A 15,855-nucleotide genomic window follows, 5' to 3' on the forward strand; every position below is an offset into this window, starting at 1 on the left:
GGGAATGTGAGTCCATAGTTTAAAAAAAAAAAAAAAAATGTATGAGTTTTAAACAGCTAAAAATTCCAAATGGTATGGTAGAAAAAAAAAAAAGAATAGCAAAAAAACAGATCATACGGTATTAATTTCAAATGTGTAGAAACAAAAATATGGAAAATAAAAATGACAGTATTCTAATATAAATTGGTGAATTATTATATGAGTTCTACATCTAATGTTCAAAACAACTACAAATCCAATATTAATGCATATGTATTTCAATCCCCCCTCCCCCTGCATTATAAGTTTCAAAACATATCATCCAAAATATATTATCCAACATCAATTCCAAATTCATGCACCATAACAAAAAAGCGTCCAAAGTCCTATTGAAAAATGTGGCTTGGCTATGGTGGTGTTCATTGTTGTGAACACAACCAACACATATTTGAAATGATGCATGCTCAGCTGGAGTTGGGAGTCATTGCTTTAGAACCCCTTCTCAGCAGATGCATAAGTTTGTAGGTCAATTTTGAGATCCGTACATTGAAAGTAATTTGAAGGTGATTTCATGAGAAATGTAGCTAATTTGAAGGCATGTTAGAAATAAGTACCCGATGTTGATAGTCATGAAATTGATATTGTTGAGATCCATTCCTTGATTGAAAAAAGATAAATTGTTGAAGATGATCAGCACCGTTTGTTGAAGTCAACGAACTAAACAGGTTGAGTTGTATCGAAAATAGATACTCTCCTTAAGGTTTGAAACGTTCCTTATAGAAGTACAATTGGGGACACTTGCGTTTTGCCTCAAAGATAAACCAACCATTGATCATTGTCTGATTGCACACAGACTTTGACCCTTTGGAAGAGTAAGGTTATGCCTTATAGTTTAGAAAAACAAAACCAAACAATAATGAAAAAAAAAAAAAAAAAAAAAAGCACACACATTTCTGAAGTAGGGATTGTCTCTCTTTATATAGATAAAGAAGGGACACCTCCAATAAGCGTTCCAAAAAGTCATGTCTCTTCCATAAGACATGCTTCCAATAGCCACACCTATAGGCCACTTAAGTGTCTATCAGGAAGAGACAAACATCTCCAACACATTTCTATAAACAAAATAATATTTTGAATCTTTAATTTTTAAAACAATTAAAAGATTCCAATAAGGTGACTTCATGAGTTGGGAGTTGGGGTTTTTAGGTTTTGCTTCTCTTCTTCTTCGCAATTGTCTAGTTTCATGAGGTTTTCACATAGTTTTTAGGGGTTTTAGGAATAGGTTTGTGTTTGTTTATCTATCCATTCCCTCTCTATATCTCTATGTCTTCAATTTTTTGCATTTTGAAGTACTTTCCGATAGAATTGCGACTAGAAATTGTATTTCAAGTAGAGTGCTCTTTCCATTTATCCATTTGTGCTTATGATTAGGAGTTTGCTCCTTTCCGATAGGAGATTACATGCATTCCTTGTGAGGTTTCATTGATATTTTTCCCACTAGCTATGGTTCGTATTCACACTACTCGCTTTATTTTTTAGGAATTGAAGGAGATTTCATTGAATTTTCAGTTTTAGGACCTTCTTGTTTTGAGGTGCTACTCTATTTTTGCTTTAATTGACCATCGTTTTAATTTTATTGAAGATGGTTGAACACCCTTGCGAGTATCATTGACAATGGAAAGTGTCTCTCACTGTTTGCCGATTACATGATGACAAGAAAAATCTTTGAAGTAAGCACAAAGGGCTTTCTCTTTGGGTTAAAACGAGCTCGTAACAATGGATGGAATATGGAAGAAATATAGAATGATTCGGAGGAGCTAAATCACACCATTTTGGATGGTAGAACCAGCTTGTGGCCTTGGAGTGCAATTCCCCTCCTTTTGGATGTCTATGATTTTATGTTTATACCTGTTCTTTGGCTTAGGCCTGCCAACGATGTGGTCCTACTTATGTGTCACTTAGCTTTTAAATAAAAATCTCTCTCACCTATAAGTGACTGATTTGAACATTGATGTACCTAATTATCTAACTTCTCAACCAATTTTCTTTTATTCTTCCGAAAAAGAAAAAGTAAGTTAAAGCGGAAGGCATTTCCCATTCAGTGAAGAAAGTTTAAATTGAGACTTTTTCCTTTATTGAAAATAAAATCCATTAAAACATAATTAAAGGAATATTATTTTTTTCCGTCGCACTGAATACTATCTAAAAGTCTAAAAGTAACTGATAAGCAATAAAAATCATATTTCGGTTTTTATTTTTCATATTTAAAATGTTAAATGATGGAATTTATATCATCATAATTCCTAATCATATTAAAGGATCTTGCTAATATACTATGAATCGTTTCAATACAAGAGGAGAAAGCGACATACCGTTCACCGCCGATGACGTGTTGTTTCTAGCAAAGCTTGACGCAGGCATTGATGCCGTCTTTACACGAATGAACAACCTTCTTCTTCTTCTTTAATGGAGGTAGGTTTCTCTCCTTAGTATTTACTCAATGCACTCTTCTAATGGATGAGATTAGTATGTGACCAAGGGGACTTAGTCTCCTTTAATAACATAATGCTCATCTCCCATTAAGGTAGACTAATCAAAGAGCAAGTCTTCCCTATTTACAGCCAAACTAATATGGTGGGTAACCTTAATAGAATCCAAGATATTTTCAAACGTTTTGACACAATAGATAAAATATTTTCCTTTGAGGGGAGGGGAGTGAAATATTTGAAAAAATACGGGAGAACTTGATATGGGAGGGAAGTGATAATTCCTCTCTATATAATAACCCATTCCCATCATTTTACTCGTTTAAGCGTTTCATACTCCTCCATATATAACACCTCGTATTCGTCATCATCCAAGAGTGGTAGAGATCATCAATTCTTTACCAGCAGCTGCATAACTTCTCACACCTGTTCTTTTTCCTGTGTAAACAAGAAGCAATTGCGATCAATTAAGTAGAAATCAAGTCAGAAGAAGAATAAAGCATAAACTACACACACAAAACACATAGAGTAGTTGATGTTGGCAATAAAAAATAAAGAACTAATAAGAGGAAAGGAAGTACAGGATGGGTGAGTGCCGAATCGATCAATCAATCACTCCTTGCAACTCTTGATTCGAAGAAAAGAATAAAAGTAAAGCAATACTCCTTGATTATAACTTGTATCTAAGAAAAGAATAAAAGCAAAGCACATCCCAAATGATGGCTTGCCAGTATTACTTGTCCAATGTGGTTAAAGAATAGAATATGCATAGACTAGATAGATGTTGCCACTTAAAAATAAAGAAAAAAGGGTATTATTGAAGACATGGATTCTTATAGAGTAAATCATTCACTCCTTCTGCATCAACAATAGAATAAAAATTATTCACTCCATGGTCTTGAACAAGTAATCCTTCCTCCAAGAAAATAATTAAAAATAAAGCACTCCATCACAAAGTGAGAGATTCCAACTTCAACAACTTGCAAAACAGAAAAACTTTAAACCTCAGGTGATCGTCGTCGTCTTTCGGGTCGTCGCTGATGGTTAATCGCAATCCGCAAGTGAAGATGATCGTCATTATCGTCGGAGATTAATCGAAATATTTATCCACAATATTACATGGAAGGGTAAATTTCCTTCTTCAAGGGTAAACTTGTCATTTAGAAAATACTAATCACACCATATCATCACTTAATGCTTTTCGTTTAACAGAATGGATTTAAGTTTAATTTTATTTTCAAAATGAGGGATGTACTCAATATATATAAAGTTTAAATTTAGGGGTGCTATAAGAAAAATTTTCTTTTTGTTATGTTTTTACCTTTGGACCATACTTATGTATCAAGATCAGAGAGATTAGGATCAGGAATCGATCAAGGTGAATAACTATTTGATCCGGCCAATACTGACTGATCCAATCACAGTTTTAAAACTATTTTAGGAAATGATTTGGATTCAACGATCATGTGTAATAATTTCATGCCTAAAACATCTTTGGAGCTGTTTTACAAATAATCAAAACATACCCTTACCATTATGCGATTCCCTCTATTGTCCATTCAAAAGCCATAATCAAGAGATTTTCCTACACTCTACAAGGTTTGAAAAAAGCAAGGGTAGAACGGGTTGAAATCGTCTGCAATTCCGATCTTGTACAATTCCGTGCAATACCACTTTCAGGGGGTGACACGTGTATTGATACTAATACAATGGTCCAGATCTGGTGCAACTAATAAAACATTAAATCAGTGAAGAGGCATTTAAATCAGATCTGGATCATTGCATTGGTATCAATACACGTGTTACCCCTTGAAGGTGGTATTTCATGGGATTGTACGAGATCGGAATTACAGACGATTTTTTTCTGGGTAGAACACTGGAATGTTCATGAAGTATGGATCTCCAACAAGAAATTACTTCATCTCCTTCCACATCCGAGTGAGGGTGTTTGACCACTTCTATATTGTTACTTTCTATAAAATACAGGAATTATCTAAGCCCAACAAGTATGTCTATAGAAGGGAAGATAATTGTGCTATGGAAATTATATGGGGGATGGCTTGTAATATTACTAATGAAAGTAGGGGAGGTGGTAATATAGACTTAGGTGATGTACATACCCTTGTTTAATATTACTTGGTTTGCTTCATAACAAATAAATAAAAAAAAATGGATTTTCCTACACTGATCATGGCCTAAGGAAAACTTGATCCAATATTTTGGTCGGAACTAGATATGCAACCAAGTGAATCCAATTGACATAATAGGGTAACCAAACAATTTCTAGGACTGATTCTACAGAATCCAACTCAACGATTTAGGTTAACCAAACAATTTTTAGGTAGATTTGCGTAACAGATTTATGGGTAACCAAACAGTTTTCCAAAAAATCTTAAAAAATAAAACAAATCAACAGAAACACTCTCTATGGACTCATTGCCAAAACCGAAATAAAACTCCAAGGAATTATGTAACCAAACACATCCTTAGGTGACCTATGCTTTCCCATATTAAATGGGAGAAGGATAGGTATGCCGTCGATATCAAGTATGTTAGTGGATAGCACCAATAGGATCACATGTTGTGGTATCATTCATAAAGGATATGAGAGTCATTTCAAAAAAAGGGAAGAGAGAGATAGACACAATGGGTGCTAATATACTTGACATCGGCGGCATACGCCGCATACCCAACCTTTTCCCATATTTAAATATAAAAATAAAAATAAAAGGGCTATTTCAGCCAATAAAAAAAAAGGGAAAATGACAGGTATGCTAGCATAACACCTAGGAATAAGGTATACTAGCGGGATTTTAACCGTTAGATGAAACATAAAAAATCTGATCCGTTCATGTGGCGAGGTCTTACAAAACCTGTCCAATACCGCTGCTCCACGGTACTACTCCCCCAATCAGCCCCTTCTCCAGCCAGTGTGCTTGGAGCATCACCGTCGTTTCTCCGGCCAATGTGCTCGAAGCATCATCGCCAAGTTCAAATGTTCCTGCAAATCGATAGAAAAAGAATAAAACAAAAACCACTCTTGTCGATGTTCACGCCGCTGTCTGCAAATCTATAGAAGGACCAAAAAAAAAAAAAAAATGTTGCCGAAGAAACCAGGAGAAAAAAAAGTTCAAAACTTGGTGGAGAAAAAGTTCAAAACTCGGGGAAAGTAGCAGCGGGGAAGCGGCGGTAGCAGCGACTCAAACAAGAGTAGTCGGTGGAGAAACTCTTCAGCTTGTAGCAGCGAGTCATGGAGAGCAACCTCTCCTGCTTACAGTAGCGGCGACAAAGTGGTGAGATAGCAGCAGCAACGGTGATAGCAACGGCGGCGGTAGCAGCAGCTCAAACTAGAGGAGTCAGTGGAACAGCGGCAGTAGCAGCGGCTCTCTACAAATCGGTGGAAGAAAGGGAAAAAACTTGTTGGCGATGCACACGCCTCTGTTTGCAAATTGATAGAAAGAAAGGAAAAAAAAAAAAAACAACTGTTGCCGGCAAGTTCATGTGAAAACAACTCCTTTTGCCGCAGCAACGGCGGTGGCGGCGGCGGCAATAGAGATGTGCGAGCTCCCTTCCCTCCTCCACCTCTGGCCATGGTTTTCTCTCCCTCTTTCCTCCTGCACCTGATGATTTATCTCCAATACGTTCTCTCTCATGCTTTGCTTCGATTTGAGAAAACGAAAATAGATCCAACTTTCTTCGTCTGATCTAATAAAAGATCTCACCGTAGTTTGCTTTCTCCCGACTGGATCCACTAAAATGAATGTTTTTTCCGACTAGAAGAGAGAGAAAGAGTGAGAGAAAAGGTGTTGCAACCGTGGAAAAAGTTGTAAATTTGTATATCTTCTTTCCATCCAATGGTTCAATTCAAGTTGACCAAATCCTATGATCAAAATCTCGCTAGCATTCTTAATTCCTAGGTACTACGCTAGCATACTTATCCCTCTCAAAAAAAAAAAGAAAAAAAAAAAAAAGAAAAAAAAAAGAAGAGGAAAATAAAATATAACAAGTAAAGTGGCTGGAACGCTGCCGAAGACGCCGGTTTGACTCTCATTCCTTGCTTGGAGGGCTAAGATGCTGTCGAGGGGTACGATATAAAAATGGAAGAATGTGCATAGAGCATTCACTTTTGTAAAGATATCAAGCAATTTGATAGAATGGCAGTTGATCATGAGGCCTCTTCTTCTTCATCCTCTTCTGGTTGGAGTTTTGAAGTGTTCTTGAGCTTTCACGGCAAAGACGTTCGCACCAATTTCGCCGATTACCTCTTCCAGGACTTGGTTGGGGCTGGAATTCGAACGTTCAGAGACGATGAGGAGCTTAGCAAGGGAAATGAAATTGGGCCGGATCTACTCGCTGCAATCCAGCAGTCAATAATCTCCATTCCCATATTCTCGAAGAACTATGCTTCGAGTAAATGGTGTCTCAATGAGGTAAAGGAGATATCTGAATGCAAAACTACAAGGAATCAGATCGTCTACCCCATTTTCTACAAAGTTGAACCGACGGATGTGCGAAACCAGACCGGCGGATATGCGAAGGCCTTTAAGGTACACCACAAGCGCTTCGACAAGACAACGGTCCAAAAATGGCGAGATGCTCTGAAAGATGTTGGAAAATTGGATGGATGGCATTCGAAGGAAGACACGTAAGTCCAACACAGTTTCATTTTGGTTCCATATTTAAGGGTTTATGTCTTCTATATTTTGGTTATATTTCGCATATATTCTTGGATTGCATTTAATTGAGGATCAAACGTAATCTTTGATTACCAAAAAATTCTGTAATGCCAAGAGGATTAACGGATAGATGATAGGATGCATTGACATGCACGTTGGAATTATTGAAATTTGGGCCGAAATTTGGCGCAAGGCCATTCTAGACCCTTCAATAAATTTCCTCATTGCAGAAGTAGATGCACAAACCAGAAGAATTTCCTCGATATGCCAGTCTAAGAAATCTTTTGGCTTACGAACAACAAGAATTTACCATACTTGATTGCTAATTTATGCCCTGGCTAACAAGCTGATGTAGATTAAACCTAGAAACTAGCCCGTTTGATTTTGTTTCCGCCACTTCTGTGTCTAGAAACAGTAGAAACGGAAAAAACCGTTTCCGTTTCTGTTCTAAGAAACAATTTCTTTTTACCTCAAAAAAGTGTTTGATTTTTCCGTTTCAGAAAACATTTTCAGTAGATAAATGGTGTTTGATTTCACATGTTTCTAGAAACGGTTTCTTATGCATGTATCATTAATTACAGTTATGCCATTAGAATTTTGACAAAAGGGAAGACATCTAATAGAGGATTAAAAATGAAAAACACAATGTGATAGAGATTCAATAGGGAATGTCTTTTTAAATGTGACATAAGTAAATGGAGCATAGAGTTGTCTATTGCATAACATATACTCTAACAACTAACATAAAATCATTAATGGTAGCAACTAACATAAAGTCATTAAAATCAAAACATCAAGGCCCTTCAATAAGAATCATAGGCATTCCCTTCGATATAGCCATTTGATTTGTTATATTTATCCTCAAAATTGACATCTGTCTTGCTCCTCTCTGATTTGTACTTGTAGTTGGAGCAGTGAAGCCTTGATGATTAGGATTTAGTTGATCAATTACAATCTGTTCACAGCCATATTTGTCAAAAAGATCATCTTTAATAGCTTGTTCTTTGATGTAGTTGTGAAGCCCATAACTTCAACTATGATGTTGGCTTGGTCCTCGATACGGTAACCCTTCATTTTTTGTAAGATTTGGAATCTATTCTTCAATACGCCAAAGGTTCTTTCAATAACATTTTGTAAGGAGGAATGTCTGTGGTTGAACAACTCCTTTGGCATTCTTGCACCCATTCTCTCCCCATTAAAATCTGGTAAGTGATACCTTTCTCCTCGAAAGGGTATCAAATACCCAAGTTGGCTTGCATAACCTGAGTCCATAGCATAATACTTTTTTTTTTGGGTGAATAAGAGAAGAAAATACATACAAGCCCTAAGAAGGGGAGGGAGAGAAAGAGAAGGGGGGGAGACTCAGTGAGAGACCGGGCTTCTAATCACAGATCTAGGAAGCTCTTAGGAATCCACAATGTGAGAGTTTCTAGGTGAAGGGGGGACAAGAGGATGAAACTTTTGAGATCTTGGCTTTGACATCAAAGAAGATGGAGTGCCAAATCTTTCCTATAGGCCGAGAGTTGGATGTCCATTTACTAAGGTTTCTTTCTGTCCAAATTTGGTTATTGGTTGTGCAAAATGCAAGCTTGGCCAAAATATCACAGATGGTCTTCCCATGGAAAGTCATATCCATCTAGATCCACTCTCGATGAAGGAGGAGGATTCTTCTGTTGGCTGACCAGCACTTGGATAAGACCAAAGCCCAGATAGAGGAGGAGACAGGGTAAGCAAAGAAAAGATGCTCAATGTCTTCTGGATCAAAGCCACAGAGAGAGTAAGCTGGGGGAGCAAGGATCCTTCTCTGAGATAGAAAAACTTGCGTGGGCAGGCAATTCGTGAAAGCTCTCCAAACCATAAAGCTTTATCTAGGGATATGATGCCTGAACTAGATGAGCCTGTGCCAAGGGGTTAGGGAGCCCTGAACACGGACAAATTCCCAAGCTGCTTTGGCTGAAAAGGATCCGTTTGGGGAAGGAGTCCAAAGAAGGGAGTCTCTTCTCGGAATGCCATTTGGAAGGATGGAAGGCAGGGAATTCCAGATGGCAGTGAACAATGGAGAGGAAGGAGCAGGAGGGCACCATGTTTTTTGAGGAAATGATATCAGCTACCTTGGCAAGCCTAGGCAGACCTGAGTTACAGATACATTTAGCATTGAGAATACTGGAGAGGAGACCCATTGGGTGCCAGGGGTCGAGCCAGAGGAAGGTGGAAGAGCCATCACCTATCCGGGCTAAGATAGCTCTAAAGGCAATAGTTTTGAGGGAGAGCATCTTGCGCCACACCCAGGGTGCATCTGAGGGAATGCGCACAAACCAGAAGGAGTCTTGCTTGAGAATGTTGGAGTAGACCCAATTCACCCAAATGCTTTTCCTTTTGGAGACCACTTTTTAGATCAATTTGAGGGTTCCTGCATTGTTCACATCCTTGATCCTTCTCAACCTCAACCCTCCTTCCTTCTTTGGGAGACAGACCGCTACCCAACTAAGAGGCCGAAGAAATTTGGGGGATTCACACCTTTCCAAAGGAAGGCAGCAAAGATCGATTTCAATTTTGAAGAAATGGGCTTTGGCAGCCCATAGATCCCCAACCAATAAATATAAGAGGATTTTAGGACAGATCTTATAAGCTCAAGGCGCCCAACAAATGATAGAAGCTTTCCTTTCCAAAGCTGCAACTGCTTACGGATGAGATCCAACATGGGAGAGCAATGATGAGTAGTGAGTCTCGCAGGAATTAGAGGAAAGCCCAAATACTGACTGGGAGGGATCCAAGATAAAATCTAGTTTCCTCAACAAAAGAGGCTTTGGTCTCCTCAGAAACCCCGGATAGGAATAAGAGGGATTTTCTTGGATTAATGTGAAGACCAGACATCATAGCAAATTGATCCAGGCAAGCTATAATGACATTAGTAGAAATGCTATGCGCTTTGGAAAATATCATCAGATCATCAGCAAAAGCGAGGTGGGTGAGCTTTAAGGCTTTACACTTTGGGATAGGGGTGATGAGATTTATGTTCGTGGCAGATTGAAGGCTTCTAGAGAGAACTTCCATGGCCAGGCAGAAGATGTAAGGGGAAAGAGGGCATCCCTGTCTAATACCAGCTGAGGAGGTGAAATATCCGGTGGGGCTACCATTAACCAAGAAAGGGAACCTTGGGGAAGCAATGCAATGGAAGATCCAATTAGTCAAAGTAGGAGGGAACCCCATCTTGTTGAGAACAAAAGTGATAAAGTCCCATCTTAGAGAATCAAATGCCTTGTGGATGTCAATCTTCATGAGAGCAGCAGGGGGATGGCCTTTCCTATCAAAACCTCTAACTATCTCATGGCAAAGGAGAATGTTATCACCAATACTTCTTCCAAGGATGAAAGCAGATTGAATGTCACTAATAAGAGAGTCTACCACTTTCTTCAGGCGGAGGGCACGGATCTTAGCAATGAACTTGTACTTGCTTTCAAGTATTATGGATAATGTTTACACAAGTGAGTATATTAGTCCAAAAAGACACATAACGTACAAGTGATTTGTTTGTTGTGAATTACTTGGAGGAGGATGAGGAAAATCTAAGGTATCATTTGATCTTGGCTCTTCAAAAACCCGAGCATCATGTGCACTGCCTTCCCAGTCTGCGTACACAAATGTGTAGCGTATGTCGAAAGAACAAGCACACATAGCATTCTGTGTAATCAATGCCTTCCGATTTCTGTATCGGGTTTGCTCTTATCTGAGTACTATGGCACTAATATGAGTGCCATCAATAGCACCAATGCAATCCTAAATGAAACACACAATATGGATATCTTTTAAAATTCACTCATTAACTAGTAACTGATAGTATTTGCACTTAGCATAAGTCATACAAGGTTACCTGAAAGAAAAGGGCTAAACTTTAGTTTATGTTGAATCTTTGACGGGACCACATCAAAATTAGGTGGCCTGATTGTTTCATTTGCTAGTTGAATCATAGCGTGCAACACTTTCTAAAATACAACACTAATTGTCTGTCCAGATCCTAAAATTTCTTTGCAACCTGTCTATTACTACTGCTATGTGCTACTATCACAATAAAAATTGCAAGTTGTTCATCTACCCGTATGTAACAACTATCATCTAACCATCCTCTATGTATCATCATATCATGTAGATTAAGGAATACATGTCTCTCATTCTAAAGTCATTGTAACAGAGATTTGAATGCCCATTCAATGTCTCTGCGACCATGACAACTCCTGTGTAGTTAATATCCATACGTGGTTTCCTAATCCGAAGGTAATCTAAAAATGTTTCGAACATATATAGGATGATGTCATCATCACTGGATGAATCATCTTCGAAGTTGGTTGTGTTCATTGCCATACCTGTATGGCTATATATAAATGAATATGGATAACAAAATACTATATATGTAAGAACTAAAAAATGCATTCATCATTAAGACAATAACAAATATCCATGTCATCCTTTAAAAAATCATGTAAACAAATCAACATATGGAAGAAACACCCATATCCTACTTTTAAATCAAACCATCTATAAAAATGAACCATCCATCAAAATCAAACAAACAGATATCCATGTCATCCTCAAATTTAAAAAGAAACCTATTGTTTTCAAGAAACTCCCAAATCCTACTTCAATGCTCTAATCATCCACATCCTTTTTCAGCAACAACTTCTACAAATGATATTCTCCAAGCAACACTCCTGTGTATCTTTTGTTGAGCCTTCACCCACATCTCTTCTGTTAACTCTGTCATGTTGTTCAACAATACCTAACATGCTTTGATACTGTACATTCCATCCACCAGATTATTGACAGTTGGAAGAACTGTTCTGGAAGTGGGAGTGCTACTAACCCCCCTTTCCATTTCCAGGCCACATATGAGCTGAAGTCATATGCAGATTTGGTAATGACTTGTGTAGTACTCTTCTTCCTTTGGTCTGTGGGAGTTCTATCAAGCTTCCGCTTTGTTGTAGAATGGCTGACCACTTCGTCAACATCTGTAGGATCTATATCATCGAACCCTACTACATCTTCAGGGGAATCATGTGTATCGTTCTCATCCTCAAAGTCAAGATCAATGTCGATGGACTTTTGCTTCCAACAGTACATTGATATACTCCTCTATCTCCTCGAGCATTTGAGTCTGAGAAGACCTCTAACAACTCTGGCCACCATAGAAGTCCACTCTTTTGGAATTTGGCCCAAGTTGGATTTGCCTATAATCCACAATAATCCAATATTATACATGGTTGGAAAAAAAAATAGTATTTATCCATTAACTATTGCTTCAAGGAATGGATTACCTTTATAGCATTTTCCCGAACAGAATCTTCAACTGTAGCAGTCTTGGTATTTGAATCCCAACCAAATCCGTTGGTGTCGAGCAACTGCCTGAAACTATTGTAGTCACCTCGTTGCTTAGTCATCTTATCACGCAGCTGCTCTTTTCTAAATGGACGCTGGAAAGTTGCTTCTAGTCCTACTTTAATGTTATTCCACCCAACCTTACTGAATGTGGAGTTGGAATTTTGACCATTCCTTACAGTGTCAACTATTAATTTGATGAATTTGTTCAACTCAGTAGCATTCCAAAGGATTGTGGTTGGAGTAGGAGTAGGGTTTCCACTATATGACATATTGTCTTTGTCTACACAAAGGAAACATTAATCATGTAGAAGTTAAGAATCATCAGCTCACAATCATGTATGTATATTGAACATTCACAGATTGGCATTCAACAATGACAAAAGAAAATCTCTCAAAAGAAACAACCAAAATTTCCAAAGTGAGTGTAAACAGTAGCAATAAAATATTCTACTAAGAAGATCCAAAACCTTTCTTAACTAAGCAACAAACCAGGACGAGTGAACAAGAAAGTTTGCCATCTAAAATTTAATTTACCAATTTTGTATGACTGATGCTTGTTGAAATCTTTTGATTCCTTTCACAAATAGTGAAGCTATTATAGAACCAACAAAATGGGAGAATTCATATCCAGGCCAGTGAAAACAGAAAATCAAACAGTAATACTTCGTAGATTCAAATTTTAAATCTATATAACCCTCCTTTCCCTCACCCAAATAGGATATATCCTTTCATATTTACAACCATACATTTCTATAAATATGAGTACGCATTTCTGACCTTCCTTCCTAAAGGTGATTCTTTGTGTTAAATCTTATAGAACCCTATTATCTTTAGATACATTTTGCGAAGCACTAAATTCTTTCCCCTCATTGTATTCTTCCTGCCCCTTATACCTGTAATTCTTCTATAGCATTGGTTCTATTCAACCAAATTCCCATGTTTATGATCCAATTTCACCCAAAAAAAAAAAAAATCTATTGTTGACTGATTGCAAGCTTTGACCTTCAATTTTTCCCTTCTGCCCCCCCCCCCCCCCCTTTTCATTTTCTTCTGAAGAAATACCAAAGAAACAGAAGCACAACAAAATGGTAGAAAGCTGTCATTATGGCTCATATTCATGTTTGATCAAAACCTCTGTCCAAGTTCTTATGGGTCTAAATTTGCCTAAAACGGACTGACTAAATTTTCAAGAAAATGCAACTCAAAATTATACAGGACCTACATGTGTTCAATTGCCTCCTGAATTCTTGGACAAAGTTTCACCAAATGTTTTATCTACCATAGTTGGGTCTCCATGGCCAGTCACAACCCCACAGCCAAGTGCCTATACAGGGTGGAAATGAATAGGCTTGAAAGGAATCTGATTAGAGAAATACTACACACACAGAAACACATAGAAGACTATGAACAAAGGTCCTCTTCAATCAGAACGCAATAGAATCAAAGTTTGAACTCAAATTAGAATGTATTCTGCATAACCCAGTTGATTCTAAGCTGTAAACATACCTGAAAACAAGAGACACTGAATAGTTCAAAGTTTAATCCTCAGCAACGAAATGGGTTTGAAGTTTTGGAGAAGGGATCGTAGGGAAAGCCAAAAAATTAATGGGGGAAAATGGGAAGCTATTCCAAGTTCTTGAAGATGAAACAAAAACCAGGATAAAGAGGGAAAAAAAACTAAACATACCTGAAAACAAGAGAAACTAAATAGTAAGGTTCAATCCTCAGCAACGAAAATGAAATGGGTCAAGTTCTTGGAGATGAAGCAAAAAAACCAGAGAAAAAAGAAAGCTCACACAAACACTGATACCCTAAACCCCAAGCCCTCTGCTAACCTTTATTACATCTCCCCTATTACTTGTCACATAGAATTAAACACTGATACCCTAAACGTTCTAGTAGGAGAGCACGGGCAAACACCACAGAGTTCGCTGAGAAAAAACCCCAGATCCCACCATTACAGAGCTGGAATCAGTGAAGAAATTAGGGTTTATCGAAATTTTACCTTGCAAGAACTTTGGAATACATTGAACGATGAGAGGGGAGTTGCAAGGGACCGTAAGGAGCTTGAGACACCTTCGAGCTTGACGACTTGAACCACGATGGAGGAGCTTCACCCTGAACAGAGAAGTTGCAGAGAACCTTCAGATTTGCAGCGACAGTAGCAGGGAGAGATCATTCCCTTGGAGTCGCTGATCATTGGAGAGTTTCAGCGAGAGTTGCAGAGAGTTGAGCGCCAGATATGGAGGAATACCCTTTCTATTGGGTTTTTTGTGGGAAGGGTTTTGGGAAGTCACAAAACCATCGGGGTTTTCATATTTTTTCCCCTCACTTTTTGTTTCAAGAAACAGACAAGCAAATCAGAGGTGTTTCTTCATTCCTGTTTTTGGAAACAAAAGTAGACATAAATTTCTTCTTTTTTTATTAAATAAATGAAACGGAACAGAAAAATCAAATGGAGAAGGGGTGTTTTTCCATTTCTAAGCACAGAAAAACGGAAAAACCGTTTTTGGAAACAAGATCAAACGGGCCCTAAGTTTCCCTACGAAGATAACAATGCTAACTTACGGTAGACACCAATTACACCTAAAGGCTGTCTAGTTAGGGAGGCAGCAGCATACATGAGGCGAATACACATGGGGAGCAATGATAACAGTGAGCAGTGAACAATAGAAATCATAGGCTACATGCATTAAACAAAACAATATTCAATTATATGCTATGAGGTCAGAAATCAGGCATTACTTAATCAAATACTAGCATGCAAGAGCTTTCAAGAATCCCAAAATTATAAGACTAAGCCATAGTAAGGCTGCGTTTGGTAATGTTTCTGTTCCAGAAATGACGTTTCGTGTAAAAAATGGAAATTTCAGTTTCTGTGTCAAAATGCTCTTTTTTTTCGGAACGAAACTGGAACGACTCCGTCAATTCTCGTTTCTAGTATTCTTTTTTCACTTTTTGTTCAAAAAACGAAACACACCATAAATGCACTAAACGCCTTATTCCGTTTAACGCCTTATTCCGTTTTTTCATTCCCATAGAACGAAAAAACTCCATAAATGTTTTTCTGGAATGTTACCAAACATAGCAAAAGTGGTAGCCAACATCTATGCTAGAAAAATAACAAACTCAATGTAAAGTGCTATGATGGACAATTGGTAGATGTATACTTAAGGGAAAGTGGGTAGAAGTACTTAAACACCAACCAGATTTAGGGGATACACCTAGTGACCAGCTTCCATATATAGGGTAGATCTGTCCATTAGAATCCATTGTACTACAGAGAGAAGAAAAAAGAATAAGGAGAGCAATACCATGGGGTGTGGGGGAGAAAAAGACAA

General features: G+C 37.9%; 1 protein-coding gene across 9 annotated transcripts in view; it reads left to right on the top strand.

Annotated features, from left to right (window-relative positions):
• The first annotated feature begins 6,490 nt into the window (after positions 1–6,490).
• LOC122093737 (disease resistance protein L6-like) overlaps positions 6,491–15,855 on the top strand; it is a 32,258-nt gene continuing 22,893 nt past the window's right edge. For 8 of the 9 annotated variants that reach the window (XM_042664192.1, XM_042664193.1, XM_042664188.1 and 5 more), the window contains exon 1: positions 6,492–7,110. In XM_042664192.1, the coding sequence (XP_042520126.1) occupies positions 6,620–7,110 (491 nt within the window). In that variant the 5' untranslated portion in view covers positions 6,492–6,619. Of the gene's footprint in view, positions 7,111–15,855 lie in introns of all 9 variants that reach the window. The other variant, XM_042664187.1, reaches the window with a different exon arrangement.

The sequence above is a fragment of the Macadamia integrifolia genome, chromosome 11 (genome assembly GCF_013358625.1).
Source record: "Macadamia integrifolia cultivar HAES 741 chromosome 11, SCU_Mint_v3, whole genome shotgun sequence".
Taxonomy (NCBI): domain Eukaryota; kingdom Viridiplantae; phylum Streptophyta; class Magnoliopsida; order Proteales; family Proteaceae; genus Macadamia; species Macadamia integrifolia.